This window comes from Rhamphochromis longiceps, linkage group LG7, assembly GCF_057381845.1.
Source record: "Rhamphochromis longiceps isolate RC_006_pf linkage group LG7, R_longiceps_female_GT1.1, whole genome shotgun sequence".
NCBI classification, from domain to species: Eukaryota; Metazoa; Chordata; class Actinopteri; order Cichliformes; family Cichlidae; genus Rhamphochromis; species Rhamphochromis longiceps.
The window spans coordinates 61,443,506-61,470,658 of NC_140563.1; the positions used below are offsets into that span (position 1 = coordinate 61,443,506).

The window sequence follows — 27,153 nt, forward strand, 5'->3', positions numbered from 1 at the left end:
ATTTAGGTATCTTTGATTAGCTCCTTCATCCTGATACAGTGACAGCAAGTCAAGCTCTATCATGTGGTGTGTTTATGATCCCAATAAACTGAGGCCACAGCAACAATGTGAACTTGTCATCGAGCACATACAGGACAAATATATTACATTTCCAACTCTCTTGCTAAGTAAGTGCAATAATGATAAAACGAAGCTTAAGTTTGTTTTTCTAATCTCAAGCTTCTCATTTATTTCACTTTCATTTCAGTGGGTTTTATTTTTTTTTTTGGTTTTGGTTTGGATCTGACACGCTTCATTTTGGCACGTCTGACAATTTTAGAAACTTTGACACACATATACTATGTCCCTTTACAACTAATTTTTCTACACAACAGAAAGAACCTCTAGAAAAAACTGTTTTGCAGAATATACTCAGAATTCTTTTTCTTTGTAGTAGTTTTTATCATATTTTTAAAAATCTGCAAAGCTTGCTATGTGTAACTTGGGATATTGTCTGTGACTTGGGATGTTCCTTTCACTGTAATTAAAAGGTTTTCCTTTCTATGTGTATAAGACCCAGATTTGAGAAAAGTGTTCGTCCAGCAGAACCAGTCAAAATATGGAGCATTGTCTCAATTTGTGGGACAGGGGAACAAAAAATAAAAATGCTTCCACAGAAAGAAGTTCACCCTAGGTGTGGTGTGGATGATTTATACTAGGAGTGTCAAACTTAAGGTTTGTGCACCACATCTGACCCACGAGATAATTTCATATGTCAATTATTAATGGCCCGTTGGTATGTGAGAATCTTCAGCCCTGCTGAGAATCCATGCTGGCAGGGGTGGGATTTTATGTTTTATTTTGATGGGCACAACACGCAACCAATCCCACGTGAAGACAGACTAGGATCGTACCATTATGTGAATGAAGGAAGGGGGGCAGAAAGAGGAGTTGGCTAAAGTGATACCAATTTTTATTTTTCAACTATTTCCATTGTGGAGGACAAAAGGTTTTAAATTTGTTCAGGCCTATGAAAACATTATACACCTTATGCATACAATTTACAGTTCAAAATTGAATATTACATAAAATAAGCTTTATACAAAGTGTCTTTGAATAGCTCAGTGTCTGAGAGTCTAAATTAGTCTCACAGACCTTAATGTGCACTTGAAGCTATTTATAATTCTTAATTTGGTTGATCTTGTTGGTTGCTAGCCTTGACTATCAAGGCAAGCAACCAGTAAATCCTGCCTAATTCTTAACTTTCCTGTTGTCCTCCTTCATTGATTGTGGTTTTCCGGTGTTGCTGTCTCCTTCCTTCCTTTGCCTCCACCATGGTGGGGTGGACGTAACACAAGTGGGGGCTCGTCCAGGATCTTTTTATGCTGTGGACAACTTAAATTGATGAAATTGTGTCGTGAGTTTAGGGTGGCTATGTTTCATGGTTGCGGTTGAAGATGAGTTTTGACCTGCTTAATTTTGTTAATCAAGCTAGCATTGAAAAGATTGACTTGTGTCGCAAAGACGACTTGTTAAGTATTGCTTAACAGTGGTGTGCACTTGAAGCTATTTATAATTCTTAATATGGTTGATCTTATCCTCACTACAGACAAGCATCAGTTTTGGACTTTTAACTATTTTCATAACTTTTACAGCCTTTCCTACCTCCCTTTATATTACAGAAAGAAATTAAGCAATAAACAATTAAATGACAGAAAAATTTGTTTTTCACTTTCTACTATAGAATTTCAGGTTCTTTTACCACTACAGTTAAAAAACAACAACAAAAAAATGGACAGTGTGGGGAATGAGCTACAAGAACTTTTTCTGTAATTTTACCCATTTAAGTCCATAGAGTCATACTGACAGATTTCTTTCTTCGTCACAGCAGCGTTTTCTTTATCATGTAGAAAAACTGTTAAATATGTGAGTTCTTTACACTGACTGAAAAACGAGTTTAAATGGTTCAAAGTGGGCTGTATGTGGCCCGCAATGTAAAATTCTTTTCACACCCCTGATTTATAACATTAACTGATAAAAAATTAATTGATATTTAAGTAACTATTTACCATATTACATTATATTTCTCACTTCTGTTGCAAAAAGCCCCAAAACATTAGGCAAAGCGATTGTGGCTAACATTTACTGTACAGTTCTACATTAACAATATTTTTATTTACTGACAGAAAGAATATTTAATATAAAGGTCAAGTGATGATCTGTGACAGAAACGTGTTACAAACAACTGGTATTGTTTTATATTTCTCAAGATCCTTAGTGCTTCTCAAATCAAACGGTTATGCTTGACGTGTATTAAATCCTTATATTAGCTACCTTTCACAGATAAAGAAAAAAATAAAGGCAAAGGATCAATTTAAGGGCAACCATTTAATCTTTATTGTTTCAACATAAACCATATCACATTATATGATACAATAAATTGAAATGAAGTACAATTTACATATATTAATATAAATAAAAGAGAACGTGTGTGTTTACTGCTATTTGAGATATTGTCTAAACTGATATATATATTTACCTTCCCAGAGTCATAGCTCTTAGCGCTCAGCTGGTTGATCTGAGACTTGCAACATTAGCATCCTCCTCATCCTCCTTGTGCCTGTACTGGATCTTCCTGCACTTGGACAGGAATTCCCTGGAATACAAACACAGAAAAATATCTAAATGTTCAAAACATGTAAATGTTGGAAATGGACCATTAGATCTATTGTCCTTGAAAAAACTGAATATTTTTACTCACATTTTAAGTTATAAATGCCTTTTTAATTAATTCCATATGTGTGCTTGTCCCTATAACATCATCTCATTTAACTGCTGATATTTTAACACTCAGTGGATTTTAGTGTGTTTTATTTTACAGTGATTGCTTTAAAAACCAAATTGCATGTGAGGAAAACGCTTTTTTGTACTGAAATAAACAATTATACTTGAGGTTTAAAACAGTCTGACTGAATATACACAGTGGAGGTTGGTGACAGTCGATTTAATGGTCTGAAGGAGCCGATTCTGTTGTTATACATAATAGAGGGTTTAGTACTTTTTTTTAAAATGTACAAAATTCTGGGCAGCTTTTCTTTTTGGAAAGATTTAGGTCATTTGTTCTAAATAATAAACTGATATAGAAATTGTATAGTTACTGGGGTCTTTTGCATGCAAATGCAGGCACATAGGTATTATTGTAAAATATTTGGAATGACTTTGAGCAAAGATTTAATTTGATGTAGTTCATGTTAATTCCCTTCAGGTTAATGTAGTTTCAGAAAACCTCCATGTATAACATTCTAAACTATTTTGACTTAACTTTACAGGAATGTCCAGTGTGCCCCAGTCTCTGCGAGAACTTTTGGCCTTCACTTTTGTGTGAGTGCGGTTTAGTGTTCAGAGTGCACCAGTTGTTTGCTAACTTGGAGTGCAGTAACACACATGCTAGGTCTGTGTGTGCAACATGTTTTAGGGCTCCACTATCATAGCCATGAAATATGAGTAGTTATAAAGGCTACTGCAGTGGTGATTGTAAGAGTGAGCATGTGTTTAAAGAATGGGAGGGTAAAAAGCTGTCTCTGAGCTGCTCCAGTTGTTCACCTGTCACGAAATACCTTTGATTTGACAGTACTTAGTGTTCTGTACTGTTCACATTGGCTACAAATTATCCGAAAGCTTTACATGCAATTTTTTAAAAATGAATATGTCACATTAAACTGCCCTGCACAAAAGAAATGAAACTGTTACTGTGCTCAGTTGCATAGATAAAAGTGTTTGCTTTGTCATAAACACTTAAAAAACACACTGCAGCCTCCAACAGAGCTCTGAGTTTGTTCAAAACTTCTGGTTAGATAGCTGGAAGCCATTACTTAACTATTCATTGTGAAACAGAACACACCGTTTCGGTTTGAGTAGTAAAAATGCTTGTTATTGCTGATTCGTGACAAACACAACGCCCCTAGCAACATACACCTATTAATCTTATGATATATTTTAAAAATTCATTTCTTCCCGTGGTAATCCAGTTGTCTTCATTTAAGCAAGATAGCTTTTAAAACCAGGAGTAAATGAGGAAATTGGTTCCTATGCACCTCCCCTATGAGGAAAGGGGAAGAAAACAAGAGCCATGCAAATGATATGGAATTTTTTTTTGTCTGGGGTGACTGTCACTGAATTATTAATGGTTATGTAATATAATATATATTTAACTTTTTCCTGTCATGTTTTCAGTTGCACTGACCTCACATGTTTATGCTGGCTCACAGAAATTTAATGGTACACACACAAACAGATTAAATTTATAGCTAGATGAATGGATTGACGGATGGTGCTAAATCATGGTATGTGTCTATGTACATGGATTAAATCAGTCATCATAGTCTCAGTCTGATGATGAGAAAGTAAAAGCCATATCAGGTCAAAAGGGTGGTGTTATATATTGATATGCTTAGTTGTTGTTTGGCAGGAAGCCGTGGAAAGAAACAACTGTGGGGAAGGTCCAAGCCCGGCTAAAAAATGAAATACAATATGTTCTGGACCTCAGAGCAAAGCTACACACATTGGCGGGGTTGCCACATGCTCCAGGCCCAGAAACAGGACGACAGAGGGCTTAGACTCATTTTCACCACGAGAAAAAGTGCTTGTATTGCTCCCTTTTTTAGCTCCAAATTACTCATCAAGTGCCAAGGACCCTTTGTGGTCACATGGCAAAGGGGGCATGTTGACTATGAGGTTGTACAGTCTGACAGGGGAGGAGCCACACAGATATATCACCTCAACCTCTTGAAAGCATGGAGAGAGGCTGAAACTGTTTCTCTGGTGAGCATGGTTCAGGAGAGAGATCAGTTCAGGCCGGAGGTGCCACGTTCCACCATTCCTGCCTCCTAGATTATGATGATCATCTCACACAGGCGCAGAGAGCAGATGCTACTTTGCTGCAAAAGTGGTTTGCAGATGTGTTCTCCCGCCTGCCCAGCCATACAAATTTCATAGATCACCATTTTGAAATGGCGCCCTAGCATGACAATGCGTTTTTGGCCCTACAGGTTACCTGAACATAAAAGACAAGTTGCTTAAGAAGGAATTGGCTGCGATGCTTGATATGGGAGTAATAGAAGAGTAGCACAGTGCGCGGTTTGGCAAGGATGCCATAGTTTTTACAGTGAAGAAAGATGAGTTTATAGGGTTCTGTGTTGGCCACTGCAAAGTGAATGAAGTGTTGCAGTTTGATGCTTATCCAATGCGCAGATCAATGAGCTCCTGGTTAGGCACATTTTTTTAACTACACTGATTTTAACAAAGGGCATTCCACTCTGCGCGGTTTGTACCAATTTGTCACACTTCCATTCAGCTTGTTCAGAGCCCCTGCCACGTTCCAGCTCCTTATGGACCAGGTGCTGCATCCACACGCTGCATATGCTGCCGCCTACCTGGATGATGTCATAATCCACAGCATGTGCAGCGAGTGGCTGTAGTCCTGGCGTCTCTAAGGCAGGCAAGCTCACAGCCAACCCAAAAAAGTATGCAGTTCCACAGAGGGAGGTACAGTATCTCGGGTACCACTTAGGAGTCAAGCAGTTGCACCCGCATTTGGAGAGAACTACAACCATCACATCCTGCCCGCATTCCAAGACCAAAAAAGAGGTGAGATGGTTCTTGGGGTTGACTGGTTATTACCAACTATTTGTGCCAAACTTTGAGGAGCTGACCAGCCCTTAACCAATGTCACCCGAAAGGGGGTGCCAGATCTGGTCCAGTGAACTGAGCAGGATTTGTGCATGTGATGAAGGCTCTCTGTGGGGAGACCCTTTTCACACCCTTTAATTCTGCAGACTGATGCCTCAAACAGAAGAGTGGGAGCTGTTTTGTCCCAGCTTGTAAGGGGGGTCAACTGCCCGGTTGTATACATCAGCTGTGAAGTGTTAGAAAGAGAGGCCAGATAAAGAAGGAATGTCTGGCCATCCGGTGGGCGGTTGACTCGTTTCACTATTACATCCTGTGACAGTCATTCACCCTCTGTTCAGACCATGCCCAGCTGCAATGGCTCCACTGCATGAAGGTGGTCAGAGGGCCCGATGGCGCCAGTGTCCGGCAGCCTCGCCTCTGTCAGTGCGCCCCAGGGTGGCTGTGGCTACAATGTAGCTTGTCATCACCAGTGTGTAAATGTGTGTGTTAATGGGTCGATTACTGGTTGTGTAAAACGCTTGGGGTCCTTAGGGACTATAAAAGCGCTATACAAATACAGGCCATTTACCATTTACCAAGGATGCCAATGGCAAGATCACGCAGTAGTATCTGGCTCTCACCTTTGAAGTTAAAGGTGGTCGGGGGCGCAGATGATCATGGGGGATTTCCTCTCCCACTGGCGTGGGGGATAGGCTCTGCCGGATGGCTCCCTGGCCTCAGTCAGGCAATGGCAGTATGTGGCAGGGGTGTGGTCTGCTCTGCTGCAGAGAAGTGGTGGGGCAGTAGGTTTGGTGGGCAGTGCCTGAAGGCTGGTAGAGCAGTTGGGACTAATTTGGGTGATCAGTCCTGCTATTTCAGCTGCCAGCTGGGACCGGAGGAGAACACTATGCCAAGAACAAGCCAACTGAAAAGCTGTACAGAGCGATCGTGAAAAGTAATAAAAAATAAAACACGAGTATACAGTGTGTATGTATGGATCCTTTGTGGCACAGTTAATAGTTTTAATCATGTTTGGTACAATGAAATTTTTCTTAGTTCATTATTTTTTTTTGTGTATGGTCTTTGACAAATAAAGAAAATGAAATGAAAGAGTGCCGACTGGGAGGTCAAAGATCAGGAAATGTGGTCAGGGTGGGGATTTTGAAGGACGAGATGGCTGTTGAAGTTCCTTTAAAACCGAATCACCAAAGTACTTAAAGAAGTAAAACTGCAATACTTCGTCTGAAAAAAGGTGGGTGACTGCAGCTCGTAAGCCTGGAAATGAGTAGACATGTTATCGCATCTAAGTCCGCTTATGAGGCGCTAAACTTAAACTGTGACGTTTTTGACGTTGTAGAGCTTCACAACAGAGATATAACAAAATACAAAATATCTGATACTCATGTATTATAACAGGCACCAGTGTGTTTTGGATGATGTAAAATAAACGCACTATCAGTCCATATTCATTTTTATATATTATTTGTGGGATAAAGAGAAATAGCAGCAGCTACAACATTTTGCCTTTGTTTAAGAAGCTCCTACAATATGTCAAAAGCATCTTGTCCAGACTGAGACTCTTTGGGAAAACACGGAATAGAATGGCGAACCGCCAGCAACACGCGCTCCAAAGCTCTAGCTCTTCTGTAAGTAAGAAACGGGTTCGGAACTGGAATAATCCAATAAACTAAACCTGATTTTGATGCGCAAAGCAAGCAGTACTCACCCACCGGCCTGCCCGCATCTAATACACGGGATATCGCACTATTAAACCCATGGCATTTCCTGTGGTATGGTCATTCGCTTGCCATCAGATGTCTTGGGAACCCATGAAATTTGCTTTAACACAAATTTCTGCCTGGTCACGCAGTCGTTTAAATACCCAAATACATCATTCCTCCAGAACCCTACTATTTTATATCTCCTTTGTTCATCTGGAGGAGGCCAGCGTATGCCACTGACTTTGCCAATTTGGTGGAGCGTTACACGAAAACGAAACAAAAACTATGTAGCCAGCCATTCCATGAGTTTCGGTTTAAAATGATAGAGACACTGGCTGGCCGCACTGAGTTGCAATCTGCGCCAAGTATTATTGGTGAGTCTTTATTTTATTTCTGAACATTATACTGTAACCCTGTGTCGCAGACTTTTGCTTGTCCGCGCAGCCTGAGTTTGTTAGCTTTGCTGAGCTGTACACAATGACGCAGTCTTTGATGCGCGTTACCTTAAACGACCTCGCCTCGAAGCCGTTTGAGGACAGGCTCGAGACAACGCAGTGGACGTCGATATTTTTTTTACATAAAAGTTTAATGACGAGAAAAAAGAAATGAATGTCGGTATGACGTGTCTACATAAAATAATAATAATAAACGTATAAAAAGCGCACACTCACACAAATGATTCCTAATGATTCAAACGTCCCTCAAAATCGCTTTTTTTTCGTTAATAATGAGCGAAATTCACCTAAATTAGAGCACAGTTAACGCTGTTTACTTATTGGAGCACTTTTAGTTGTTTAAAGTGTAAATCTGTGAGGTCGATGGACACATAGAAGTATGTTTTACTGGTTTATCAAGGGCGTGTTAAAAAGTTTCATGGTTTTTTGTCCATGTATGCCTCACTTTCAGTGAATAAAGTGCGGAGCACGTGGTCTCCTGCAAATGCAATGGACGATCGTTTTGCTTTGTGGCTTTCTGTGTGATTATAATGTTAATGCTCACAGTGTTGGGTTTGAAGCATCGACTACTATATTGATGTACGACGATATGAATGTATGATTTGCATGTTTGCTACTTGCTTCCTTCAGTCAAAGCTGCATTTCACAGGTAAGATTGTGACTTTATTTGTGTCTCCCCCTCTTTATTTGTATCAGCCGATGGAGTCTGACCATGGATGAGGAGGTCAACCCTGACCATGAAAATGTGAACTCAGTCTTGGCTCAGGACTCCATTGAATTGTTCCACATCCTCAGCAGTCAGTCGCACTCAGTCATAATGGAGCTGTGTCAAATGATGCCCAGTGAAGCTTGGCGCCAATATCAGCTTGACCCCTCAAGCTCTTCTGCAGCAGGAAGGCCAGAACTCATCAAAACCATGTTGGATTACTTCAGGTCAGCCAGTGCTCGAAAATGCCGTAACTTCCTTCAGAGCGTGTGCTTCTCGTGTGAGAACATTCCCATGCTTCTGGAGTCGAGGCTCATGTCAGTGGCAGGATATGACAACAGTGAGTATAAACTGGTGTTTGTCCCGGACCAAAGCACTGCAATCCTCAGTGACTTTCACTTTGAGGTTTACTTTACTTGTCTGGGTCCTCTGTTCTGTCAAAACAGTAGAACAAAGTGAAAGATCATTTAAAGCAGTCTTAAAAATAGTTTTGTTTGGTGAGCAAATGCATAATATACGTGTTTCATGCATACAGTACCAGTTAAAGGTTTGCCTGCTGAGGAGAATAGGGTATAAGCACTGAGGTTGACATGGAAGTGGTTACATTTATTTGACTGTATACGGAAAGAACCCAAAAATCAACCCCACAGTACCCACAGCATCAGCAGTTTTCTTCAAAGTAACACACTATGACAGCATGAACTAACTTTTACTGTATTAACAAACTTGTTGAATCACCAAATTTAGTATAAATGGTCACTAATTTCTGTTGAATAAGGGTTGGTGTGCTCAGCTCTTAATCTGTTATATTTAGTCAAGTTTTAAAAAAAGAATTAGGGGTAGAGGTTTTAATTTATGGTTGCTCTTCTGTAATCCACACAGTAGCAAATGTATACATAGAGGTTCGTATATATTTGACCACTGGGCAGATTTATATTAAATAGGTTGGTGTCCTGGTATGGAACCAGCTTTTAAGTGTAGTCCACAAATTTGCAGTAGGGTTGAGGGCAGGGTTTAGGAAAGCAATTCCACTTAGCCGACTTTATTTATTCCAATGCTAATACACTTATTCCCATGATGAGTGTATGTAAACTTTTGACCACAACTATAAATGTGGGGCACAGACATCAGAATCCCTTTTTATTGTACAGATTATAACTGGAGTATTTTAAATACTATTACTATAGTTTTGGTGTTGCTTCAAGCATTTTTTATGAATATAATGGTCTTATTTTGGGGTCACAAATTTTTTAGGAGCTGCATTATTTGAGGTTCTTTTGTAGTTGGCATGATGGACTACATTTAGCCTTTCTAGTATCCCTAAGTTGTCACTTAGATGACATTTACATAAAGCCATAGAGACATTTGTTGTCATGTTTTCACAGCATGAAGTTGAATAATACATAAAATATATTTAACCATAGTAATTACAAATGTAACTATAGTTGTGCTTATCTGCATGGCTAACAGTGTGACTTTGTGCTTGAATGTTTAGCTGATGATGTACCATCTCCAGCCGCAGAGGACGTGTCTCTAGCAAACACAGGTAGACCACCTCTGTTTGCCACTGTCTCATATCTGTGTGTACAGAATAATTGTGTGGATGTGTATGTGCATGTAAAGATTTGTAGTTTTATTTGTGCTTGACCTAACCTCTAAGCTTACTATAAATGCACATATTTGCAGTCTGCAGGTGATTTTCCATAATTTGGTGTTTTCTTTTTTGGTTTTACATCAGACTGACCACATTGGGTCACATTTCTCTGGCTTGTTTTGTGTGTTTACTGAGCACACCCAAAGCATCTTCCAAATAAAATGTGGCTCAGCCATAAGATCAGGAGCCAAGATTAAATGATAATGAAACCCAAAATGAGGCACTAAAAGAAATTCATCAGATGTTAATGTTTTTGAATTCTCATACGCTTTATTTTTCTAAGTAAAAATAAAGTAAAAGTAAAATGTAATCACAGTAGTATAACACAAAGTCAGTTAAATTTCGGGGATACCAATCTGCCCATTTTGGAAGGTTCAACTATTGTGAATCCATTTTAGCTGCTTTAGTGTAATTGAAAGTGACATGAGGTGCACTGGAGTGGCAACAGCAAGATGATCTCAGAAGAGGAAATAGTTTCGCAAGTGGTTTTGCAGACCATTGTTGTCTCCTTATACTTCTTGACTGACTCTTTTAGCTGGTGTCGTTGTCTTTGCTGGAAGCATGAGATAGCACCTGCAGCCCATGCAGGTTGTAAGAGTTACTTTTGCTCCTCCAGTGTGCCATGTCAATGTGCTATCACAAAAAAGTTTGCTGTGCCTTCCAGCCCCGTCTCAAGATAGTAGAGGTGATGCCTATCTTGTGGAGTCTGTTTCTGACAGTTTGGTCCATGGAGGTTATTTTTTAGGGGTCTAGCTGTGTTCCTCCTGCTACTGCTGTTGGGTTGATGGCCTTCTAGTGCCCTGTCCTGCTCTACTCTTCTAATGGCCCGTCTCCTGGTATCTCCTCACAGTTTTATAACTGTGCTGGGTGACAAACCTTTTTGTGATGACCTGTGAACCTTAATGGGATGCAGGTACTGTCTCAGGTAATCAGCAGTGACAAGTTCAACAGCAAAAAGCAGAGCTAGAGGAAAATCAGTCAGGAGGGATAAGGAGAGAGCAGTAGTTTCTCCATCACCTGCAAAACCATTCCCTAGTTGTTGCTGCTCCGGTTCCCCCTCACTGGTGTTTTACACCAAAGCAGGTGAAATAGGTTCACAATGGTTTGTACTGATATTTACCTGTGTTCCCTTCATTTTTGAGCAGTATAGTCTTCATTTATCACCCACGGCTGCAAAACAACCATCACTACCCTGTAGGGGTGGGGGGGGGGGAAATCGATACTGTGTAGTATCGTGATATTTTGTTTGCTAATAATGTATCGATACAGGGACAGCAGAAATCGATATTTTGTTACAAAAAAAGTTTTTGTGGACTGGAACATGCTCTGACTTCAGAGCATGTTGATCCTTTTTCTGAGCAAGAATCCTGACACTGTCCAAATGTGTTTAACTTTTTTTTTGGCAGCAATAAACATGACAGTTTACTTATTTTAATTTAAGACATGTTTTATTTTAATTAAGTTTAAAACTTTTTTTATTTAATGTAAAATTATATTTTGTTTTAATTTACTTTCAAATTCTTCAGTTGCTGAATGGGCTGCATAGTTTTCATAAATTGCATAGTTCAGAATAGCTATAATTGTACCAGATGGTTGCATTCAGTTAAGTTGGACTAGACTGTAGTACAAACCGTTCAGTTTGTCAACAATAAAACTGACTGACATGAGAGAAAGACTGAGTGTGAGACTTTGATATTAGATAAAATGAATATTGATAAGGTTTACCTTTATGTACAGAATCTGAATATCAGAAATCTTTTTTAAAAATTGCAATAATATCATATCGTGCGTTAAGTATTGTGATAATATCGTGTTGTGGGATGTATGGTGATTCCCACCTCTACTACCCTGATGGTGACAATACCACTATAACCATTCTACAGCCACTCAATAGTTATGCCTCTTTCTTTCTCTTTTTAGAAAAGCTTAAATTAGTTTTTTAATTTTTCTCATTTATTTCAGCAATCACTTGTATTAGCTCAGTTTAGTTTACAGTAAAGGCTCAAAGAAAACACACTCAGGGGAAAAGTGAAACCAAAAGCTTAAGATTGTTGTAAATAGGTTTGCATGTATCAAAAAATGTACGTGACTTATTCGTTCGTTTCACTTTGGGATTCCCCCAGCATTTTATTTTTTTGCGTTATTGGTGTGTAGATCATTTCAAAACTGATAGGAAGGTTTAAGAGGTGTAGCTACAGAATATTTGAACGTCTTGCAACACACTTTATTGCATTCATTTTTTTGGCATGTTATACTTTTCTGCAGGGTTTTCATGCACTGTATGTTTTCTGTGGCTTCTGTATTGCAGACGGTTGTGAAAGTTCTAGGCCTGCTGTAACATCTTTAGAGCAGCGGCTCATCAAGCGCCCACGGATCGGTAGGATACACATGTGACTTTTAATTATTCATGCGTTACAGCTACATTCAGACCATCACACAAACCAACAAAGAGAAATATTTAATTCATTGATTTATTAATAAAAACAAAAACAAGAGTTTATGATAAGAAACTAGGAAGAGTTAAAACACAATACAGTAAGTGTGCAGCTGACAGTGGAAAGACTGGGATCCATCTTGGAAAATTTCCAGTACCTATCTAGTTCTCACAATAATTAATCCAGCATGGTGGTATTGCTAATTTAGGTTAAAGTTTTAAAGGACTTATCACTTTTTTAGCACTCAAACCCTTTGCCTTATCTTGGCAGTAAAGCCTGTGCTGCCAAAAAAGCTCTGCCCCTTTGACACATGGACCTACAGGGAGTGCAGAATTATTAGGCAAATGAGTATTTTGTCCACATCATCCTCTTCATGCATGTTGTCTTACTCCAAGCTGTATAGGCTCGAAAGCCTACTACCAATTAAGCATATTAGGTGATGTGCATCTCTGTAATGAGAAGGGGTGTGGTCTAATGACATCAACACCCTATATCAGGTGTGTATAATTATTAGGCAACGTCCTTTTCTTTGGCAAAATGGGTCAAAAGAAGGACTTGACAGGCTCAGAAAAGTCAAAAATAGTGAGATATCTTGCAGAGGGATGCAGCAGTCTCAAAATTGCAACGCTTCTGAAGCGTGATCATCGAACAATCAAGCGTTTCATTCAAAATAGTCAACAGGGTCGCAAGAAGCGTGTGGAAAAACCAAGGCGCAAAATAACTGCCCATGAACTGAGAAAAGTCGAGCGTGCAGCTGCCAAGATGCCACTTGCCACCAGTTTGGCCATATTTCAGAGCTGCAACATCACTGGAGTGCCCAAAAGCACAAGGTGTGCAATATTCAGAGACATGGCCAAGGTAAGAAAGGCTGAAAGACGACCACCACTGAACAAGACACACAAGCTGAAACGTCAAGACTGGGCCAAGAAATATCTCAAGACTGGTGTTTCTAAGGTTTTATGGACTGATGAAATGAGAGTGAGTCTTGATGGGCCAGATGGATGGGCCCGTGGCTGGATTGGTAAAGGGCAGAGAGCTCCAGTCCGACTCAGACGCCAGCAAGGTGGAGGTGGAGTACTGGTTTGGGCTGGTATCATCAAAGATGAGCTTGTGGGGCCTTTTCGGGTTGAGGATGGAGTCAAGCTCAACTCCCAGTCCTACTGCCAGTTTCTGGAAGACACCTTCTTCAAGCAGTGGTACAGGAAGAAGTCTGCATCCTTCAAGAAAAACATGATTTTCATGCAGGACAATGCTCCATCACACGTGTCCAAGTACTCCACAGCGTGGCTGGCAAGAAAGGGTATAAAAGAAGAAAAACTAATGACATGGCCACCTTGTTCACCTGATCTGAACCCCATTGAGAACCTGTGGTCCATCATCAAATGTGAGATTTACAAGGAGGGAAAACAGTACACCTCTCTGAACAGTGTCTGGGAGGCTGTGGTTGCTGCTGCACGCAATGTTGACGGTGAACAGATCAAAACACTGACAGAATCCATGGATGGCAGGCTTTTGAGTGTCCTTGCAAAGAAAGGTGGCTATATTGGTCGCTGATTTGTTTTTGTTTTGTTTTTGAATGTCAGAAATGTATATTTGTGAATGTGGAGATGTTATATTGGTTTTACTGGTAAAAATAAATAATTGAAATGGGTATATATTTGTTTTTTGTTAAGTTGCCTAATAATTATGCACAGTAATAGTCACCTGCACACACAGATATCCCCCTAAAATAGCTAAAACTAAAAACAAACTTAAAAACTACTTCCAAAAACATTCAGCTTTGATATTAATGAGTTTTTTGGGTTCATTGAGAACATGGTTGTTGTTCAATAATAAAATTATTCCTCAAAAATACAACTTGCCTAATAATTCTGCACTCCCTGTATGAACTCTGTGGTATCTAGCATCACTGTGTTGGTGGCGAATTGTTTTTATGTTGTATGTAGGGGATAGGGAAATTGGGCTTACGTGGATGAGTGTTACACATCATCCCACAGATAATCAGTTGAAATTGATGAGGAAGTCTTTAGTTTAGCATTTAGTTGTGCTGCTTCATGTAGTTGAGCAATTATTGTACACTGCGGGAAGCTAATGTCATCAGAGCGGGCCTATGTCTTAGATATCAAAATAAGATCAACCTGAAACCCAGGGCTGACATTTTTAAGCAATACAATCGCACTGTAAAGAGATTATCTGTGTTATTCACTTCTAACTTTTATAATGGGTTCCACCCACAGATCACTGGGAGCAGTACATCAGTGAAGTGAAGAAATTCCTGCTGAAGAGATGGGAGCGACTCACAGCTGGCCTGGTGAGGGAGGTCCAGCTGGAGAATGTATGGGTCAGCCCAAGAGCGGCAAACAGAAGCAGAGACAGACCTGATCAAACCCCTGGCTCAGCAGACAGAGGGGGCAGAACACCAGGTCAGCAAGACTTCCTCTAATTGTACCAGTTGATGATTGGGCTTTTTTTTAAATAAAGGGATTTTTTTAAAGTATCTTGTGGTGCACAAAGAAATAAAATCATAGCAGTTTTGTATGTTCTAAGCTTTTCATGTAAACTTACCTAATCATGAATATTTGAAGTCTGCTGCACACCTCACATCTTTCTCACCAAACTCAGAGCCCGATGGGGATTACGGGTATTTGGAGTCCAGAGTGACGTTGGAGACGTTCCTCCAGGGATGTATGGGTAAAGTGACAGTTCTGGTGGGCCAGACTGGATCAGGAAAAACTCTGCTAACATCCTGTTTAGGACAGCAGTGGGCTAGTGGATTAGTAAGTTCACTTTTTGTCAACATTTATAATTATTTGCGTTATCAGACATGTTCTATGTTCATCTGTATGGCTAGTGCTGGTCTTATTTGTATTCAGAGGAATAAAGGAAGAGCCATTGTCCCAGAATTTGCATGCTAGTGTTATAAAAACATAGAGCAGCTTTATTTCCATACTGTATCCATACTGTATTTACTGTGGTTATCATTATTAGAGTATGCTGTAGGCTTAGGAACCATCACTGACCTTGCAGAGGTTGCAGATGATCCAAACTCTGCATTCTCATTGTTTACTGGAAAAACCTAATCAATAAATTATCAATTTGGTGCATTAAGAATAAAAGTAAAGATACTCCTGCTACTATCAGGCAGCTACTTGTTCAGCCATTTTTCCACTGCAAACACGTTTCTTCTGGAGCCAATGAATGCTTTTTACAACTTTCACATTTGTGAAACTACCTAAGCTGTGCAAACAGAATTTGATATGACTTTTTTCCTCTGCCAATTGTTCTCCTCTCCATCTCATCCAGGGTCCTATCCCTTCATCCTTTGTGTTTGTCCTGCTGGAGTTTCGTCAGCTCAACCTACTGTCACACCCTCTTTCACTATCAGAGCTGCTTTTCCAGTACTACCTCCCTCCAACTGGGGGAGAAGATGCAAAGGTACGCACGTAATGCTTGAGTAATACTTGTTATAAAACAGTACATTTGTGATACTAAACATAGGGATGCATTTCATTTAAATCAAAATCTGGTTTGAGCTAAACCCCTTCACATAGTTAGTTATGCTTTGCACTCTGGGATGTGACAGAATATCATATCATATTAGTGGTAAAATGAATGTAAATTGAAGATCAGAGTTGTGTTTGTGTAAGAAAAAAAATGAATCCATGGGAAAAGGGCTACAGTTTTATGAACTCATCAGCTGATTTGGGCCAGAGTAAACAAACTACAGGTGTGAAATTCAACTGCTTCTAAACGTATTCTTCATTTGAACAGAGAGCCATTATCGACTACCTCCTTACTAATCCAGAGCAAAGCTGTTGGGTACTGGATGGCTATGATGAGTTTCACGGCAAACTCAGCAGACAAGAAGTGCAGAGGAAACCGCTGCACTTAGAAGATCCTCTGCCTGTCGCAGACCTCATCTCAGGGTTGCTAAATCGCCAGATTCTTCCAGGAAGCACTGTGCTGGTCACCTGTCGTGTACGGGATCTTATAGATTTGGATGGCATTTCAGATAAAGTAGGCCAGCTGCTGGGCTGGGACCAGGATGAGATCAAGGAGTATGTAGACAACTTCTTTGGTGCAAAAGGTGAAAACTTTATTTACTTGTATTTACATTGTTGTTGGGCTTTATTTAATTATTTTATTTGTTTTATTTATTTCTGTAAAGCTTTGAGGAAGTGTTGTTTTTGGCTCTTCTGTATTAACTTAATTTTTCTCTGTGGAAGTTGGTGCTTAGTATATATAATCAAGGCAATACAATTATATCAAGTTAGAAAAAAAAGGGATAATTCACTTATTACTACTTTTTTGTATTAACTGATAAAATATGGTTTTCTGGACATCAGATTTTTGCTGCATATTCATTTCTTGAAAACATCTAACTCTCTCTTTCCCCACAGCCAAAGTTGTCTCTGATATTTTTTCTCGCTTTCTCTTTGACTCTTACTTGACACTTGTCTGCATTTTTTATTTTCTCTTCAGTTATGGTTGCTGTGGGTTTCAAGACTCACATAAATATCAGCCAAGTTTGAACTTGCATGTTTATTTTACTTGTTGGCAGTATCTTATGTAAATAACCCTAATCTGGGATTATCTACATTTTTTGCAGTGCTATATTTGCTCATTTAGACCTGCAAACCAGCACCTGTATCCAGGTATAACTGGCAAATTGCTAAAATTTAGACTTTCAAACTAGTAGAAATGAGTAATTTCCACATAAAACAGGACCTCATGCGTAATAGCTGCATTACTAACATGAAAAAATTGGTGTAAAAATAATAAATAAAATTCTTGTGCACATCTATCTTAAATGTATGTTGTCTTTAACTAGTTTAATCATCATTTACACCCAGCAGATGTAGCTCTTAGAGAGCAGGCAGCACAGCTCCTTCTCTCCAGTCGACACCTCCTCGCCATGTCTTCCATTCCTGCCCTATGCAACATCTGCTGCATCTGTCTTGAGCATTTACTGCTGCAGTGTAGAGATAAAGACACAGGAGGAGCACCGATGCCTGACGAAAAAGGAAGTAAGGCAAGGACAGATGCTCAGGAAGCAGAAGGAGCACAGATGTCAAGAGAAGCCAGAGGGGAGGAGGGCAATAGAAGAGGAAACCCTGCACAAAGGAAACAAGAGGATGGAAAAAGAAAAGGGAGCAAAGATGTAATAATGGATGGAACAAATGGCAGACCTCAGCTGACTCCCACTTCACTCCAAGTCCCCGCCACCCTAACTCAGGTCTACCTCACTGTTCTGGCCTCATTTCTTAGCCGAGCCCCTAACCACGGAGGAGATGGCAAGCCAAAAACTAAAAGATTTCCTCACAGGTAGAGACGGAGCTGTGAACTCACTCTAGTGTATCACCATCTTGAACATTATATTTCAAAAAATATAAAGTAATTAAAAAAATGACTATTTAGAAAAGAAAGCACCAGTGTAGCAAAAAACGCGTCATGCTTCAGTTTATGGATTATCTCTGTTTTCTGTCTTTCCGTGCAGTGCTGTCACCACACTGACCATTCTGAGTCAGTATCAATCGGAGCTGTGTGAGCTGAGCCAGCTGGCTTGGAGAGGCTTAGAGGAAAGCAAGATACTCTTTTTGAAAGAAGAGATTCCACAGGAGGTTTTAAAGTTTTCATTGAAAATAGGACTCTTATCACAGGTCAGACATGAATGCATGCATTATTGTCCTCCTCATATCTGTGAATGTCCACAAAATCCTTGTTGTCGAGTGTTTGCATGCTATTTATACTATTGATACTATTAATAGATTTGCTTAGTGGGCAAAAGTTATTTGTGTTTCCTTACAGTGGGCATAGATAGGGCTGTGTGTAGTAAACAGAGTAAGGGTAGATAAAGGTTGTCCCTTTAGATGACTTGTCATGTTTGTAAGATATTATTAATAATAACATAATTACTTACCTGCTGTTAGGTGGAGCTCAGACATCAGGACGGGATACTTGCCAATGCCTACTGCTTCATTCATCTGACAGTGCAGGAGTTTTTAGCTGCACTGAGAATCATGACTAGTAATGATGTTAATGACGCACAGCTTAAGAAGAGGTAAGGAAGCCAAATGGAGAGAAATATGGGTGTAATTTTTAAGATGATTGCAGTGTTAAGACCTGTTTAGGTTATATAGCCCACCTGATGGAGAAACTACGGAGTCACACGGCAGAAGCTCTCTACTTTTGGCATCAAAACACGGTCAAGATGACCTGCTGAAGTTCTGACCAAGTATCAGAATTGGGAAGAAAGGTGATTTAAGTGACGTGGCGTGGTTGCTGGTGCCAGATGGTCTGGTCTGGGTTTTTTTCCGAAAATGCTGATCTACTGGAATTTCCCCACATAACCAACTCTAGTTTTTACAGTGAATGGTCTGAAAAAGAGGAAATAACCAGTGAGTGACAGTTCTCTGGGTGAAAATGTGTTGGTGATGGGAGAACGCGCAGAATTCTTTGAACTGAAAGAACAGAATTGATAATTCTAAGAACCACTTGTTACAACCAAGCTGTCTACAAGAGCATCACTGAATAAGTTACAAGTTGAAACAGATGTGCTACAACAACAGGAGGCCACACCGGGTGCCACCCTGCCAGCTAAGAACAGGAAACTGAGGCAACAAGTCACATGGGCTCACCAAAATTGAACAAGATTGCCTAATGGGTCTGGATTTCTGCTTTGACATTTAAACAGAAAGGTCAGAATTTGGTATAAGCAACATGAAAACACCTTGCTGAGTCTGTACCACAAATAATAAAGACAGTTCTGACGGCAAAGGGTGGGGTGGGGGGGTGGGGGGGTATAACTCAAAATTGGCAAGGTGTACCTAATAAAATAGCCAGATACTATTTTAGTCTACCGGCACATACACAGTAACCCCTGCACTTTACTCTCTCACTGGTGAGGGACAAATTCAAATGACAGATAACAGTATAACATTCACGACATTATTACACATTGATTGATTAAATTATCCGCAAATTTACATCCTGGAAACAATTTTGTTAATTAACCAAATGAACAAAATGTCCTAAATACGGTCACCTTTCTTGTTGCTGCCCTAGCTGAATGACGCTTCTGTGTACACCTGTCCTCCCAACTTGGTGCTGGGCAGTCTCTGCCTGGTCCCGAAATAGATAAGTTCCTTTCAGATCAGGTAGACACTAGTGTGTGATGGAGTGTTTGAAAAGCTGTGGAAACAAAAGTTTGTCGCCTAAGCTAAAAGAGAAGCTCACACACACAGCAGAATCATGATGAATATATTTAAAGATTCAACAGTTAATTAATGAATCTCATTTAGAATATGTGGAAGAAAGCAAGATGGAATTTGACTATGTAAAGTCACACGGTATACCAGGAATAACTCTGCCATGGAAGCAACCTGAGCTGTGTGAGTTAAGCACGCTACAGTACGAGACATATTTGTCCTTAGTCCTTACATCAGAAAACACTGATGTAGGCATAAAGTGACGGCTCAAATCACACTGCGAGAGTCTGTGAGACTGTGCAAAGGTGGGGGCACTGAAATTGAAATATGGCACAGCTGACATAACTAAGCAGCAGGCGACCACAGTCACTCGCTAAGAGGCCTCTTGTATGTGGCTACATGTAGTTTAACATATATCACAACCCCGGGTTGTACTCCACCACATGCTACTGCTTCCTCTAAAAATGACAATGCAGCTTCATGGATTTATTTATTCTTTTGTGAAAGGATGTTGTTTTTATCACGAGTCATTTTAAAAGCAGGAATTTAATTGCATCAGAGCCCACAGATGCTAAGCTCCACCCTCTGACATCCAAATTGCACCCTTCCCTTATAGAGCTCATCTTCCATCCCCTTTTCAGCTTCAGATCCATTCTCATATGTCCAAACATATATAGACTTGAAGCTCCTTCTCTAGGACTTTTTTAAATAACTGCAGCCACGACACAGTAACTTGTGCTTTAGAGTATTTAAACAGGGGGCACGCATTCATTAATGACTTAAATTTTAATTAATTAATTGCTTTTTTAATTGCTGCAGCACTCAGGTTTACAACACCATGAAATCTATTCATACAGCTGTATTTTAATAAATCTCACATTGTTTCCCCTAAAGAATCACTACATTTTTTTGATGTGTGATATGGATTTGTTCACACTTTAATCATATTTAGTTGACAAGGTGGATTGCAAAAAGGACCTCACCCATACCCAGTTCCTTAAATGATTAGATAACAGGTCTGTTTGCTCACACTTCCTCATTTAACCCTTTGATTTCACATGTTTCTGAGTGAGGTTCTGGAGGCGTCTGGTTTGAAATCAGTCAGGCAGCTGCAAAATGACTAGTTCAGTTCTGGTTTTGTTGTGTTTCATTCCGTGAGCATTTGGGGAATGTAGTAAAATTAATGCACCTGAACAGAAGAAAAGATGCAAACCATTCAAACTGGTGTACTGTGCTTTCTTCCCACTCTGTTTGCTTTGTAGGCTGCACTGTAGAAGTTGTTTGTTTTTGTCCTACCTGTTAAATCTTAAAATAATATTATTTATTGTATTTCAAAGTATGCCAGGTCATATTATTATTATTCACATCTCCCAGAAGAGTGTTGAAACTATCATCTGGACAGTGTTGTAACATGCTTTAATTTGCATCATAATTCAGAAGTTGACTTTCCTCTCATTATATCCTCAGATTCAGTCTGAAAACTCGCTGGACAACCAAATCAGACCAGAAGACGGTCTTCACTGACTCACTGTACCTCTATGTTTGCGGTCTGGCTTCCTCAGAATGCACTCCAGCCCTGGTTGAGTTAGCCAAGGTTTCTGGTAGAGCCCAAAGTTGGGTCCAGAAACGGCAAGACCTTGTTCTGACATTGCTCAAAACCATGTGTAACAGTAACACTCTGACCGGACCAAAGGTAGAATGAAAAACAGGAAACAGATTTTATTTTCTGTCTCTTTGTTACTGATCTTTTCTTTGCTATATTTTGCCAGATACTCCAGCTTTGCCACAGTGTTCAGGAGAGCCAGAACCACCAACTCGCCAAGCAGGTTTTTGGTGTGAGACCCAAACTGGAGCTGCGCAACATCTGGCTGTTACCGAATGATATCGAAGCTCTGGCTTTCGTAGTTAATTCAGCCGATCATAATGACATCGGTCTGGACTTCGGAGCGTGCTCCATGGAGCTGGAGTGTTTAATAGTTCTGGCCAGGTGTCAGGGCATTCATAACCTCAGGTGAGGCTACACAGATGTTTACGAGTTACAGTAGTTAAAATGTAACAAAAACCCTCCAGAAACCTACGTGTAATTTTTTTTAGCTAACCTAAATAAAACTAGCAAAAATAAACTATTAATTAGAATACAAAAGTTTATTTTGATTTTGAGACAAGGGTTTTTATTATATTACTGTACCATCCTGGATATGTTAAATCTTACAGGTCAGCATTTATTTGAAAAGGTTTCACAGGGTTATTAATATGATATTTGTGGGAATGCACTATAGGACCATTGGAAAGCCATCATTGTGACACATGAGAGTGTTGAAATGGAAGGTGTTGATCTGTCAGAAATTATAAAACCCATGTTTAGCCCACGGACATGCAGAGAGAGGACTAGTCACACAGCAGCAGTGAATGTTGTTGTTAATAGAGCTGCAGCTTTGCCTTTGACATTCCTCAGCTGACTGGCCACCTGTCATACAGTGACAGTGAATGAGCTCAGTATTCTTGTTACAAGAAGACAGAAAATAGTCTGGACTCAACTGCAAAAACACAACCACTGATTCTTTGAAAGTATTTCTTTATCAACTCGAAAAAGAATGTTTTTCCACACAAGTTTGCACTTGCATGTCTTGAAGAGTGGGTGGGACGGGGCCTATCTGTTTAGCGAAATCTGTAAGCTGCACGTTGTCATGTCACATTGTGTTAGTCATCTGTTTATACTGCCTAATTCTGAAAGTTGAAACATCTTTATTGTTAATTTTATATAATTATGCACACTAACATCTAATGTCTGTCTAGCGGGAAAGCTATCCCTCCTTAGTTGCTCTTCCTGATGTTTTCCTTATCCGAAACAAGAATTTAATGACAAATATAGCGTAACCCGTACATATTGTGAAACTAAGATATCTTGGTATCAAATAAAGTTGCATTGACCATAAAGATTTCAGCTCAGACATTAAAAGTAAAGCGAGACAGTGTCTGAAAAAGTGCTGCAGTGATAGCTCATTAATGTGTGTGTAAAACAAACCGAAACCTCAATTTTATTACGAACACCAGTACATCTGCTTGTGGTTATAAAGAGAACCAGTATATAAGTATACAAGTCATAAACTGTAATGATAACTTGGAAAATTAGAATGAGGAAAAATGTGACTGTACACAGCAGTCTATAAGTATGTTCAGAACAGCAGCGTAGGAACTCTATACACAGAAAATATCTTGTTGACAAGATGCAGAAGGTACCTGAAATAGATATTTACAGCTGTGGTGAGCAGAAAATGTTGTTTTACTGACAGTGGTTCGATCCTCCTGTGCAGACTAGAACTAGTGAACAGTCAAGGGTGCAAGCAGAACTTATCAGCTGTTCTCTACAGTTCTCACATAGTTACACCATAATTATTTCATGTGTATACTTTATCTCACCCAGGCACAAGTAAGCTATTAAACTAGATTTTTTATTTGGGCAGTCATCCAACTCTTAATCCTAAACCCAGTACCCGGTTCTTGATCTTGACAAATATGAAAACAAAAAGAATACCGGCACATATTTCTTATTTCATTTTGGACATGACAAATAGAGACCACCCATACATAGAACCAGATGGGCTCCAAACACCAGAGAGTATACAGTGTGAGAGAAAGCATGTGCAAGAAAAGCCACCTGGAAGGCAGCCAATGAAAAGACTATTGAGTGAAAAAAAAGTTGTTATCATCCACACGTAAAACACTAACAATACTGTTGGTACATGTAATAAACTATCCGTCATTATATGATTTAGAAATGTGAAAATTATAATTCAGAAAACTGCTGTAAACCCCCAAACCCTGTACAAATTATACAAGTAAAGCAAACGTGATATAACCGGTGTTCAATCCCATCAAATTACCTCTGTCACGGGGATTTAGTTCCAGTTTATTCTGGATTACATAGAGTGAATTATTAACCGTAAAGCCTGAAGCATGGATTAATGCCAGACATTTGATTTTCTTTTAATTTGACAAATTGGACAAATGCTGACAATTAAAAAAATCAATAAATAACAGTTTCCATGTATGAGGTTTCATTTTTTATTTTTTTTTAGAAACATGCTGATGATATAGAGGTCTCAAAATCTCATGTATCAAATATTATACAGGGTTAAAAGAGATTACAGGTTACAACTCCAAAGCTCCTATAAACCTTACTTTGGCTTTCAGTTTGTAGTCTGTGAATCTAGTTTGATTCCCTGCGTCACAGAAATCTGTCTCTGTCACCACCTCTTTAAGAAAGAGTTACCATTTTTTATATATTTGAATGCCTCCTTATTTAGTTATGTTCAGACATTCACACTGACATTTAAACAAATAGATCTCATCTCATATTATGATTCTGGGAATCCGAGTCTGTTTTATCCTCTTTAATTAAAATACTACATTCAAGAAAAGATTAAGCATTGGAATTTCCCACCTGGCGGCTTAGATAATAATTTGTAATTAAAAACATAGCAGCATCAAGAAATATTCTATCAACTATAGAGATGCTGGTAAAAAGCAGTTTGTTTGTTTTAAATTGAGGCTTTGAACTGATTGTTTTTCTTTTTGCAGTTTCTAATCTGATGCTTCCTTATGAATAATTCACTATGTGTCCTTACAGTTTTCACAGCCGCAAATATGGGGACAAGTTTGCTGAGAAGTTGTCGTCTGTTTTGCCTAAATTCACATCCCTGCGAAAACTAGAGTATGTTTTATATCGTTGCTTTATTCCTGCGAAAAATATATTAAAGGTAATTGTCCCTTAACGACAATAATTACCTGTTTGTGTTTGTGTTCACAAGGTTTTCTGGTGCCAGCCTGACTGCTACTGGAGCAGCTAGTTTGGCCTCTGGTCTTCAGGAGTGTCCACACATCACTGATATCAAGTATATCTTCTGTTGTTCAATATAGTGCACGATTAGCTTACTGCTCGATTATCCAGATGCTTTTAATAATGCTGAGCTTAAAGTTTCTGCTCATTTTTCTTCTGGGGGGGTTTTTTCAGCGTAAGTGACAACAATTTGAGGGATGAAGGAATCAGTCGCATTGCAGAGATTTTTACCAAACTACAAAACCTTTCGAATGTAGCGTAAGTTCTCACATTTCTAATGCAAAGACTCGTCTGTACTTAACAATGCAGAAGACTTTGTGTGGTGATCATATGTGTGTGTGCTTCTTTGTAGGCTGGGACGAAACAGCACAACCCTGAATGCAGTCGACTGTCTTATTAAAACGATGTCTTCATGTTTGAACATCCAACATGTTCATGCAGAGTAAGACCACACACACATGCACACGAAGTGGCGGTTAAGGCACAGTTATGGCACACGGATTGTTGTTTAAAAGAAATAAAAATTACACACATTTTAACTCGCTTTTGTCAGTAATGCTCACTGCACTATTAATATTTTCTCAGTCATAGAGATTTGAGATTCCTGAAATTCAAAGTAGCTGATTGCTATTGATGAAGTTATAATGACAAGACCAGGTAAACATAAGTGTGTCATAAACGTGTACTCCAGTCCAGGTTCTTTTTCTTTGCAGGGGGATCAAAGACTTGACAGTAACTTTCTTCCAAAAGTCAGATATGAACAGGTGACTTTTATGCTTATAAACTAAATAAAGCAATAAAATGAACATAGTAAAATTCTGATATATTTATATTTTCCGCTCTACAGCCATAAATCTATACTTGAATCAACAATCAGGTAAGATATGAAACAAACAAGTCAGTTTACCGTAACTGCCTTACCACAGAGATTTGCCAGTTTCCTTGATGAACTTTGCACCTTTAAATGGGTGTCAGCCAAATGTGCATTCACCTTTACTGTTTTCTTTTGTTTGTTTGTTTTTTTTTTGGCTTCAAAAGATCGTGACTAGAAAGGACGTTTATGTGGATGTTGATTTATTTTTTTAGTTTTAATTTTTTTTTTTTAAATGTTTATTGAGCATCAACAATGTAGTACAAAGATATACATGTAGCAAGTCCACAATGGATGTTGATTTAAATGTGACTCTAAATGTCACAGTTTAGTATTTTTGAGGTTTTTTGTATCATGGACGTTTGCATTATGATGGTGTCATTTTTCTCCAGCTTGCTGAACCAGAATTGGAACAAGTCGGAGATGCAGAAACTTGCTGAATCCTTGGCTCAATGCCCTGCGCTGTCTGTCCTAGAGTAAGATTTCATAAGTACACACCTTCATAATTAGAAAAACCTATTCAGAGCAGATGACACAGACAACATCAGTAATGAATAGAATAGCAACAATGCACTAGTTATTGACTTACTGTTTTCCCTCTGCTAAAGTAGTTGAACAATCTGCAAACTACACTGTGTGCATATTACATTGGTAAATGAATGCTAGCCAAAGGCCTGTCAATGTGTGTGGCTGTTTTACTGTATGTCTTTGCACTCTAGTCTGTCTGGAGGCCAGTGGGATGAAGACATTTTAAGGACACTGACTGAGTTTTTGCCAAAGTTCAGCATTACTGACAAGCTCATGTAAGACTAGGTTTTAAAAGAAATCAATTTTTTGTGTTGTGCTTGCTGTGCACTTTGCTATACCTGCACATAAAACCCAGCAGCATTTAGCTGATGTTTTACAATCTTTTCTCAGCATTAATGACAGCTGCTCATCAGTGGAGGGTTTGGTGGTTCTGACTGCTCTACTGTCTGATTATCCTCCTGTGATGGAGCTTCATGTCAGGTACAAACACGCATTTAATCTTAGCAACCATAGTTGCAGGAACTTCTAGACATACTGTACCAGGAAATGCAAAATTAGATTTATGTTAGAGTTATTGCTGTCATCTCTGCTCTGTATCTGAATGTTTCTTTATGTTGCAGATTACAGGTTCCTGTTAAGGTGTCTATTGTGTTTGCTAGGGGAAGGGAAAAACCTGCAAGCGGAATATCCAAATCTCTCTGGTATGTTAATGCTTCTGTAACACAAGCTTACAACAACAATATATTTGATGTTGCAGAACAATAGTAGGGTAGCATTTAGAATGAGTAAAGCGATCATTTTAAGCTGGTAACCAACAGACCATCAGTTATCTAGCAAAAAGTTTTAATGTTTTAATTGTTATAATGGGTTGTTCAGGTGTATCCTTTGTCCAATAATGATATGTCATCAGTATTAATGATAATCATTCAGCTTTTGCGTCTTTCAGCCTCAGCTTCTGCAATCTGTATCCTGCTGATCTGGAAAGTGTGTTGAGATGTCTGGGAACCTCTTCTGATCTCACTATGCTGGAGTAAGATGAGCAAGAACCATGAAAGTGCACACACCATGGACAGATAATAAAAATAGGAC

At 39.2% G+C, this 27,153-nt stretch overlaps 1 protein-coding gene across 2 annotated transcripts in view; it reads left to right on the forward strand.

Annotated features, from left to right (window-relative positions):
* The first annotated feature begins 7,599 nt into the window (after positions 1–7,599).
* nlrc5 (NLR family, CARD domain containing 5) overlaps positions 7,600–27,153 on the forward strand; it is a 38,536-nt gene continuing 18,982 nt past the window's right edge. For both annotated transcript variants that reach the window (XM_085414693.1, XM_085414692.1), the window contains exons 1-24: positions 7,600–7,741; positions 8,519–8,868; positions 10,024–10,074; positions 12,491–12,559; positions 14,855–15,040; positions 15,240–15,394; positions 15,921–16,052; positions 16,389–16,704; positions 17,474–17,942; positions 18,115–18,277; positions 18,548–18,678; positions 21,293–21,518; positions 21,595–21,836; positions 24,456–24,539; positions 24,637–24,720; positions 24,840–24,923; positions 25,018–25,107; positions 25,379–25,429; positions 25,513–25,542; positions 25,929–26,012; positions 26,256–26,339; positions 26,455–26,544; positions 26,685–26,765; positions 27,011–27,094. In XM_085414693.1, coding sequence (XP_085270819.1) covers positions 8,535–8,868; positions 10,024–10,074; positions 12,491–12,559; positions 14,855–15,040; positions 15,240–15,394; positions 15,921–16,052; positions 16,389–16,704; positions 17,474–17,942; positions 18,115–18,277; positions 18,548–18,678; positions 21,293–21,518; positions 21,595–21,836; positions 24,456–24,539; positions 24,637–24,720; positions 24,840–24,923; positions 25,018–25,107; positions 25,379–25,429; positions 25,513–25,542; positions 25,929–26,012; positions 26,256–26,339; positions 26,455–26,544; positions 26,685–26,765; positions 27,011–27,094 — 3,320 coding nt within the window. In that variant the 5' untranslated portion in view covers positions 7,600–7,741; positions 8,519–8,534. The remainder of the gene's footprint in view (positions 7,742–8,518; positions 8,869–10,023; positions 10,075–12,490; positions 12,560–14,854; positions 15,041–15,239; positions 15,395–15,920; positions 16,053–16,388; positions 16,705–17,473; positions 17,943–18,114; positions 18,278–18,547; positions 18,679–21,292; positions 21,519–21,594; positions 21,837–24,455; positions 24,540–24,636; positions 24,721–24,839; positions 24,924–25,017; positions 25,108–25,378; positions 25,430–25,512; positions 25,543–25,928; positions 26,013–26,255; positions 26,340–26,454; positions 26,545–26,684; positions 26,766–27,010; positions 27,095–27,153) is intronic.